Source organism: Diceros bicornis, chromosome 2 (genome assembly GCF_020826845.1).
Source record: "Diceros bicornis minor isolate mBicDic1 chromosome 2, mDicBic1.mat.cur, whole genome shotgun sequence".
Classification (NCBI taxonomy): Eukaryota; Metazoa; Chordata; class Mammalia; order Perissodactyla; family Rhinocerotidae; genus Diceros; species Diceros bicornis.
In genome coordinates this window covers 91,267,894-91,277,015 of record NC_080741.1, presented here as the reverse complement: position 1 = coordinate 91,277,015, position 9,122 = coordinate 91,267,894, and the positions used below count along the sequence as shown (strand labels likewise).

The 9,122-nt window shown below is 58.3% G+C and overlaps 1 protein-coding gene across 1 annotated transcript; it reads left to right on the top strand.

The window, feature by feature from the left end:
• Nucleotides 1-3,660: 3,660 nt before the first annotated feature.
• On the top strand, nucleotides 3,661-8,140 carry C2H3orf22 (chromosome 2 C3orf22 homolog). Its single transcript, XM_058568113.1, has 4 exons — nucleotides 3,661-3,749; nucleotides 5,712-5,843; nucleotides 7,902-8,013; nucleotides 8,102-8,140. Exons 1-4 carry the CDS (start codon nucleotides 3,661-3,663, stop codon nucleotides 8,138-8,140), a joined length of 372 nt encoding a protein of 123 aa, XP_058424096.1.
• Nucleotides 8,141-9,122: the final 982 nt, after the last annotated feature.

The following is a 9,122-nucleotide window of genomic DNA, read 5'->3' as shown; positions in this document are numbered from 1 at the left end:
CTGGGATGCCAGCCAGCCCTGGCCCACACACTGCCGCCTCTACAGCCACTCCCTGGGCCAAAGGGGCTTCAGGCCAGATTCTGAGCCACATGGCTCAGTAGCTGCAGTGTCACTGATTGTGACCTCATGGGCCTCTGATATTACAATGAGCCTGTAGGCTGGGCCGCTGGAGCCCTGGGGCCAGCGCTCCTGTGGTGGCGTGGCAGCCAGGACAGTGGCCAGCTTCTGCCCCTCTGGCATCACACAGGCCAGCCGGTGAGTCGCCTGCAGCTTGGGTGTGTCACTCGCCCCTCCTTTCTGGCTGGAGGCTCTGGGTACCGGGGCCTGGGCCTCTCCATGTCCCTGAGCCTTCCAAGAGAGCCCTGTAGCCAGGCCCTGCCTCTATGAGTCCTCACCCTGCTGGGATCAGCCTTGGGCCAGGGGCAGTGGCTCTCACAGCCAGTGTCTTCCTGGGTAGGGGCAGTGCCAGGGCGCTCTGATCCACGCTCTGCTCATTGTCACTGCCAGGATTCGGGGGGGGCAGCCTGTGTGGCTGCGAAGGAAAGTCCTATGTCTGCTTGGGAAGCAGCAGTGGGATGGTGTTGGGACAGATGGCTGTGATGTCAGCGGGCTGCCCTGGGCCCTGCAGTGGCCTTCCCGCCCCCATGGGAAGCAGCCTTAGCAGGTTGCACCCACGGCTTGCAGGTCTGCAGGTGGGTATGCGGTGGGTGTGAGGGGCGTCCCACCCCTGCCTCCTCCAGACCCCTGGGTTCTGTGGCACTGCCGCTTCTTCAGGTCAGTCCTTGGTGTGGCCGCCTCTCCCAGCCCTCTCCAGCACTGTCTGAGGCCGTGTGGCCTAGAAGCCCACCCTGGACCCCATGTCTTCCGCCACTCGCCGTGAGGGTGGGGCACACAGACAGATCACTCAAGCTTGCAGAGCCTCAGCTTCCTTCCCTGAAAACGGGGGCGGGCCGTAGCCTGTTCTCCACCCGCTGGACAGCAGTATACGAGGGCCTGCACAGAGTGTAGCAGACACTTGCCAGGCCCAGAGCCTGGGCCTCACCCCGCAACACAGCCGCCGTCTTGGACCAGGGCCCTCGCCTGGCTCCTCAGGGCGAGGAGGGCTGAAAGCCACCACCAGACATTAGTGACTTGCCCAGGTTTACCTAAGAGTAGAGGGCTGTGGGGCCAGGCCCATGGAAGGGACCCCAGTGTCCTCATAACAAGGTCGCGCGTTGGAGGCCACGGAGGCCCACTAGCCAGCGCTGGTGCAGACAGCTGCACCCTCAACAAAGCCCTTTGCCAGGTGGGCTGAGGGTCAGGAAGACTTCTTGGTGGGGCCAGCATTTCTGGGCCAGGGCTGAGTCCCCCTGGGCCCCAGCCGTGGAGACAGCTGATCTCCCAGAGTCAGAGATGGGGCAGCCAGGAGGTAAGTGGGGTGTGCTCGGCTCATAAGTTGGCCTTCTCCAGTGGCCTTGGCCTTGGGCTGGGGTGGTCTGTGCCCAGTGAGGCTGTCCAGCCTCCGTCCAGGGCCCAGGGCCAGTCTCCCACAACACTGGGGCAGGCAGCACCCAGCTGACCCTCCTCCCCCAGGGCAAGGCCCCTCTCTGCCCACAGCAGGCGTTACAGCAGCCCTTGTAGCCCCTTGGGGTAGTGGGCAGCGTGGCCCATTTCTCCATCTCTCCCTTCAGGAGGGAGAGCCAAGTCCCCACTGGAGCAGCCTGGCCTGAAGTCCAGCGGCCTTCTGGGGACCCCAGAACCCCAGACTTGGGAAAGGGCACTTTGTTCCCTGTGGCTTCTCTCTAGATTTCACTGGATGCTTTATCATGCAGGGGGTTATCGTGGAAACCCACCTGCTGTGAATAGAAAAGGGATGCGGGCAGCCTCAGCCTGGGAACTGCAGTGGCCCAAGGCTCCTCCAACAGGGGCACGGTGAGAGGGCAGAGCCGGCTTGCTGGCCACTGCGGAGGGTGTGTGTGTGTGGTTAGAGACGCATGGTACAGGGGCGGGAAGCGGGGAGGGCAACTAATTAGTTTTCCCCTCTCAACCTGGGTCTTAGCAAGTTGGAGCATTTCCAGCCGTTGCTGGGGAACTGGCCCGTGTTGGTCTGGGTTCTCCAGCAGCAGACCCTGGGACAAGCCTGCAAGTGCAGATCTGTATTCAGGAGCTGCTCCCCCGGGAGGTGAGCAGGGAGGAGACACTCATGGGGTGTTATCACCACGGTGGGCGACTCAGCCCAGTCCCGCTGTGTCCTTTGGGTGGCGGTGGGGAGCACACCTCAGAGCTCTTCCAACCAAGGGACAAGGCAGCTGGGGCCGTATTCACAACTCCTGTCTGTGGCTGGTGAGTGTGCTTCTAAGGGCACCAGCTCCCTGGGCCCTGCCATGCCTTGTGTGGGGACCTGGCCCGTTTCTGCAGTTGGAGAAGTGCGCTCAGCAGAGTCGCAGACCCGGCCTCCATGGGTAGAGGTGGGAGCAGGGTGTGTGCATGGGGCACTCAGCGTCTGCACAAATCCCAGCCTGAAACCAGGGCTGCAGCCAGCATGTGGGGCCTGCTCCACAGGACTTCCCACACTAGGAGCCAGCCCCCACCGGGGCTTACCTGTCAGGTCAGGGGACCTAATGTGGAACCCGGGGTGCTGGCAAGTGGTTGGCACCATCAGAACAAGCTTTAAGGTCACATGTTGATGGCACAGTGGCTGTTTAGACCCCAGTGAAGACACATTAGCACAGCCATTGGCAGGCAAGGGTCAGGCGATTTGATGGCAAATGAAACACCAGTGGTCAGATCTTAACACCAGTTGTTCTCAACCCTGACTTGACTTCATATTCACTGGGGTGTTTTAAAAAAGGCAGTTACTCGTACACTGCCAGTGGGTATGCAAAATGGCACAAGCCACTCTGAAAAATCATTGGGCAGTTCATTTGAAAACCAAAAATGGACTTACCATAGCCCCAGCAATTGCACTCTTGGACATATATCCCAGAGAAATGAAGACTTACTTTCATGAAGAAACTTGTACATGAATATTCATAGCAGCTTTATTTATAATAGCCCCAAACTGGGAACCACCCAAATGTGCTTCAATAGGTGATGGTTAAACATGCTGTGGTATGTCCACACTGCAGAATACTACTCGGCATTGAAAAAAGGAACCAACTGTTGATATACACAACAACTGGGATCGTTCTCAAGGACGTTATGCTGGGGGAAAGAAGCCAGTCTCAAAAGGATGCCTACTGCATGATTCCTTCTATATAACATTGGTGAAATCACATCATTATAGTGATAAGAGCAGATTAGTGGTGCCAGGGTTAGGGATGGGGCAGAGGGCGGATGTGGCTGTGGAGGGGTAGCATGAGGAATCCTTCTGAGGGCCGTTAAGTTGAGAATCCTCTCACCTGTGGTGGTTACATGGCGCTGCACTTGCAATGGAATTGCTTACGAGTGTGTATAACTGGTGCACTGTGAGGCCTGGGCACTGTGTGACAGGCTGGCATGACCCAGGCTGCACTGGCCTGCCCCCTCTGCAGAGGAGGATGCTGTGGTCCTGAGAGGGGAAGCCATGAGCCTGGTCCAGGTCCAGACCAGCTCCCCCCACCTCCTCCCCGGCTCTGATGGGCCTCCTCTTGTCTTCTAGCCATGGCTGAAGGGCACGCCACAGCTTAAGCCCCTTCTGTGATGGACACAAGAGCCCCCAAGAAGGGCCACCAGTATACGAAGAATAGGCCTGATAGCGATGAGGAGTTTGCCAGGAAGGTTCCCTACAGGTACAAGACCCCCAGACTCCTGGGGCTAAGTCCTGCCTCCCCTCGGTCACCCCAGAGACACATTCTGGGGGTACATAGGCTGGAGCTGGGAAGGGGTTTCTGGTCCACAGGGAGTTCCCTGAGTAGCTCTGTGCTCCGTGATAGTCTTTGCCCCCATCTTTGCCCCCATCCCAACCTGAGCTGAGGGCCTCTAGACGGGTGCCCAAGAGCCTTGGCCAGCCACTTCCTCCCCGGCCAGTGGCCCTCTCACCTGACCCACTGAGAAGCATGTTCACGAACACCTGCCCCTGCTGAAGGTGTGATGGGATCTACCGGGTCAGCCGGGGTGGGGGCAGTAGGCGGGGTGGTAGTCTGTAAAGCCCCGGGGCAGTCTGGCGCCAGCTGAGACCAGGTAGGGTGGAGGCCTCAGCCTGCGATGGCCGGTTACTAAATGTCCTGTGCGGCCAGGCTGGGGCCTGGAATCCCACCATCAGCATGTCTAACAAGGTCCTGGATAAAATGCAGTAACTTTGGAGGGTACCAGGTGGTTCTCACTTCCTGCACGGCAGCTCGGAGGGAGGGCAGGGAGAGAGGCGGGGAAGAGGGACCTGCTGGAGGCTGAGAGCCCTCACCAAGGGCTGTGGTGTGGAAGCCCTGGCTGCTCAGAGAAGACTGAGCACCGTGGCTCCATTAAAGCCAAGGTTCCCGTCCATCACAAGAGCCACAGAGTGGAGGGACGAGCGGGAAGTGAGTGACAGGGCTCACAGAGGAACCAGCACAGGTGGACACGGGGCTGGGCAGAGCCTTGAGGGGCGCTTCACACAGCAAGAAAGCCACATGGCCAAAGAGCAGTGCCTAGCCTCGGTAGTCGCCGGGAAATGCAAAGGAGACCACACCTACCAGATGGGCTAAAAGGGACCGTCCGGCGATGCCCAGGGCGCAGATCCACATGGCCCCGTGGCACTGCAGGGTGTGCAGCACCCATCTCTTCTGGAACTCCGTTTGCCGTCCTGTGACCTTGCAGTTGCTCTCCTGGTGGTCACACCCTGCCCCATCCCATCCCAGCAGGGGGTGCTGTGGGACCCAGGGTGAGGCCAGGACTCGGGGCCGTGCCGCTCACAGGGGTACCATGTGCCACGCTAGAATGGAAGTGGAGACAGTGGTCACCCCTCAAGGCAGTGCGGTGCGGCTCCGTGGCCCCTGGGCCTGCCTTCCTCAGGGGGTGAGGCGTCTGCTCCCTGGGGCCTGGGACCGTGTCTGAACGCTGAGCTGAGCCGCTGCTCAGGTGAGGCCCCTGGAGGGAATGCTGGCCTCCGACACTCCGCCTCTCTACCCAGACCCCAGCGCCCAGCTGTCCTCTCTGCCCCCACAGCCTCCTGGAGCTCCCTCTGACCTGAACCCGCTTCTCCCACACCTTCAGCCGGGAGCAGAGCCGGCAGAGGGAGAGCTGACGGCCGCCCTGAGCTGAACATTCTGGAGATGGTGGTTTCCATGCTGTGCACCTGTGGCAGGCCAGGCTGAACACCTGTCCTCATCTTGCACCCCCATTCTGTCACCAGGCCACAGAAGCTGTCCTATGAGGCTCAATGTGGCAGATACACACGGCACAGAGGGTCTGGCCCTTGGGTTAACACAAGGGGAGGCTAAAACTTAGGAGCTGGGGGTACCCTGGGCCAGAGCCCTTAGCTGCAGTGACTGACATGTGGCGCTGGAGCCAGCTGCCAGCCCATATCCCAGCTCCACCACGTTCTAGCTATGTGACCTGGGCAAGTCACTTAACCTTTCTGCGCCTCAGAGTCCTCATCTATAAAGCGTCCTCATCTATAAACCTACCTCATAGCATGGCTGTGAGTTGACATATGGGTTGATGTTGATAAGGCACTTAGGGCAGATCCTGGCAAATAGGAAGTTCCAGATGAAGGAGAGCTACCTCACGTGCCTGGTGGCTGCGGGCCACCTACAGATGCCGAATGCCCATTGTAGGTTGTGCTGGCTGTCGGAGCCCAACCCAGAGTCCCTGCTGCCCGGGGAAGTTGAGGAGAGGAGGAGCTTGCTGCGGAAGCAGCTGCCCCTACAGAAGATGTTGGTGCCAACGAGATCCATCCCAGTCAGAGGGTAAGTCGCAGGCCCAGGACACTGGAGGTCACCGCCACCCACTGACCACACGCATGCTGCCTGGCCTGCGGCCCCAGGTCTGCACACAAATGCTTAGCTAATCCTCCCAGCATGTTCTGCTTCCAAGCTGAGGAAACTGAGGTCCAGAAAGGAGATGCTCAAGTCCAGTGGGCCCTCCCACAGCCAGGCTGCTTCCGGGCGGGGCTGCACAGGACCCTGGGGCAGGCCCTGGCCTCACCTGGAGCGGGTCTTGTCCACACGTGGGGAAACAGGCCTAAGGGGCAGGAGCTCAGCCAACATCCCTCCACACAGCGAGGCAAAGTGGAAGGAGAGACAGAGTCTCTGGACTCCTTGCAGCCTGCTCTGAGTGGGGGCGCTGGCAGGGGACCACACGCCGAGTAGCCCTGGACTAACCACTTACACACAAACACACACCCATGCACACCAGACACACAGGAACATACAGTGAAACACCCAGACACCCTTGGAAAGACCCACACACGCAAATAGAAAGATGCACAGACACACACACTTGCCCTAAACCGGGACTTCAGTCTGGGCCGTCACTCAGCTGGTGCCCCCAGCCGTTAAAGACTGAAGGGCTTCCCTGCTGGTTGGTAGAGAGCCTCCATCCAGAGGACTCCAGCCCCACTCCAACTGCCTCAGACTCCTCCAGCCAATAAAGTGTGGAGGCAGCACGGCAGGGCCTCAGGGCTGAGAGCAGTGTCTGTTCTGCATGGCGATGCTCAGGGCTCCATCACTGTGTATCACCTCTGGCAGGTCACAAAGGTGCATGCACAGTCCCCTGAACGGACCCCAAGAGGCAGTGTAAACACGCACACATGTGCACACACACTCACACACCCCAGACAGAAACACAGATGCACGTCCGTTCCCTGCCCGCGTGGCCCTGGCCTTTGTCCTGGGTCTCACCACCCTGCTTCATTTGGCTGCGGGCTTTTGCTCCAAACCTCTGAACTGAAAAGGTCGGGCTGAGCTGCTGCGGCTGAGGCCTGAGGGCACAGATGGCTCTTGGTCTCAGCTTCTACTGCCACAGAACAGAAACAGCCTCAAGCCAGGGGTCCTGTGGGGGCCAGTTGGGCCATGCACGTGGGCCGGGTTCTTCAGTGCTGGGGCACAGAGGGAGGCTGAGGCCTGCCCCAGGGGGACTGCCCTCCCTCACTCCCGGAGCCCCAGTCAGGGCGAGGCCCATGTGGAGCCCTACCCGGGGCGGGAGGGCATGCTCTGGGAAGAGCTCTGGGGGTGACACTGGGAGCAGAGACCTGAAGGAGGAACTCAAGCTGTTGGCGGATGTGTTGGGGAGCCACAGCAGGCTGTGGGTCCCTCCCAAAGGCAGCACAGCAGCGGGGAGCAGGTGGGAGGCAGCCCTCAGCCCGTTCTCCACCTCTGAACTCCTGCCAGCCCTTCTGTTGGGGAACTGACAAGGATCGGAGGGGTAGGAGAGGGCGTCGGTCAGCAAAGGCCAGAGAAGGGTGGAAAGTAGATGGGGAGGAGAGAAAGGAGGGTGTGGGGGCTGAGGTGAGAAGCAGGGACCTCGGAGAAGGAGGTGCTCTAGGCAGTGGGATGCCTGTGCAAATGGCCTGAAGTGGGAGAGAAGAAGGTCCCACTTAGGGAATTTGAAGTGCTGTTTTTCAGGATGGTTAGGAAAGAGGCAGTGGGTAGACCACCCAGGGTGCTAAATGCCAACACTTATCTGAGGGGTATTGGGGAGCCATGGAAGCCTGGGAAGCAGGAGGTCTCACGTGGGGAGGTGGTGCACCCACTGGAGATAGTACACCTGCTGGAAGGCACTCAGGTGATGCTAGCTTGGTGGCTGGGCAGGCCTGGTCCCTGGCCACATATGGGGCAGGGCACATTAGGCATCAGGGGCCTGCTGGATTTCTGGGCATATGGCAGTTGGGAGGGCAGCAAAGGCTCTGTGTGGGGGCCCGAGGAAGGTCTGGGCTGGGAGCAGAGTCTTGGTTGTGGCTCTGGCTGACTTCTCTGGTCCAGCAGGGCTGCAGAGGGCCAGCACGGGGCTCTGTGTGGCTTCTCTAGGCTTGGGGCGCCCGATTTTACATCACTGCCCAGCCTCCGCCCACCACCGCCGCGCCCACTGATCAACCTTTGTCAACTCAAGCTCCTGAGCCAGCGCTTCCCCAAGCCAGCTGTGCGTGCTGCCGCCGCCCTCCACACTCATGCAGACCACCCAGCCCTGCGCAGCCTTCCTCTTGGCCACCTTGCCCTTGGGGCTTCAGGCAGCAGCTGCAGAGAACGTCTTTCTGGGCAGAGGTTAACTGCATTGAGGGGAAGAGCCTTGAAGGCGCTGTCCATCGCCTCAGAAACCATGCCACACGAATAAACTCTATAGATACCTGTCCCCCGTCCACTCAGACAGATCACTTTGCATTTCTGAGCCTCAATTTTCTCATCTATAAACTGAGGTGACGTTTAATTTTGGAGGGTTGGTGTGAGGATTAAAAAGAATGTGAATGTCATTTCCAATTATTGATCCCAAAGATATAGTCACACATGTAGGTCAAGACATTTGGACAATAACATTCATTCCAGTGCTGTAGGAAATAGCAAAAGATTGGAAACACCTAAATATCCATTAATCATAGACTGTTAAATTATACCACAGCTGCACCCTGAAATACTAGGCAGCCATTAAAATGAAGAAGCAGCTCTTTGTATACTGATCTGGAATAATCTACAAAGTACATTAAGATATTTTATTAAAAGCACAGCAGAAGAGTGTGTCTAACATGTTACCATATTGTGTATATTAGAAAACAGTGTGCGTGCATGTGCATGTGGGTGTATGTACGTGTCTTCAGATGTGTGTGAATAGATGTGTGTGTGTGGAAGTATTTGTGCAGGGGTGTATGTGCATGTGTGTGTGTGTGCATGTGTAGTGCATGTGGATGGTGTGAAGGTATGTGTGCATGTGTGTGTGTGCATGTGCGTGTGTGGATGGTGTGAAGGTGTGTGTGGATGTGCATGTGTGTGCGTGTGTGTGTGGATGGTGTGAAGGTATGTGTGGATGTGTGTGTGTGTGCATGTGTGAGTGCGTGTGGATGGTGTGAAGGTATGTGTGGATGCATGTGTGTGCGTGCATGTGTGTGTGCATGTGGATGGTGTGAAGGCATGTGTGGATGTGTGTGTGGATGTGTGTGTGCACGTGGATGGTGTGAAGGTATGGGTGGATGTGTGTGTGTGTGCATGTGTGTGTGCATGTGGATGGTGTGAAGGTATGTGTGGATGGATGTGTGTGTG

What these genes read in the sequence shown, in the direction of transcription:
- C2H3orf22 (XM_058568113.1), top strand. Translation starts at nt 3,661, where the DNA reads ATGGACACAAGAGCCCCCAAGAAGGGCCACCAGTATACGAAGAATAGG. An exon ending in AGATCCATCCCAGTCAGAGG is followed by an intron (nt 5,844 to 7,901) that starts GTAAGTCGCAGG and finishes TGGCTTCTCTAG; the next exon opens with GCTTGGGGCGCCCGATTTTA. An exon ending in AGCGCTTCCCCAAGCCAGCT is followed by an intron (nt 8,014 to 8,101) that starts GTGCGTGCTGCC and finishes TTGGGGCTTCAG; the next exon opens with GCAGCAGCTGCAGAGAACGT.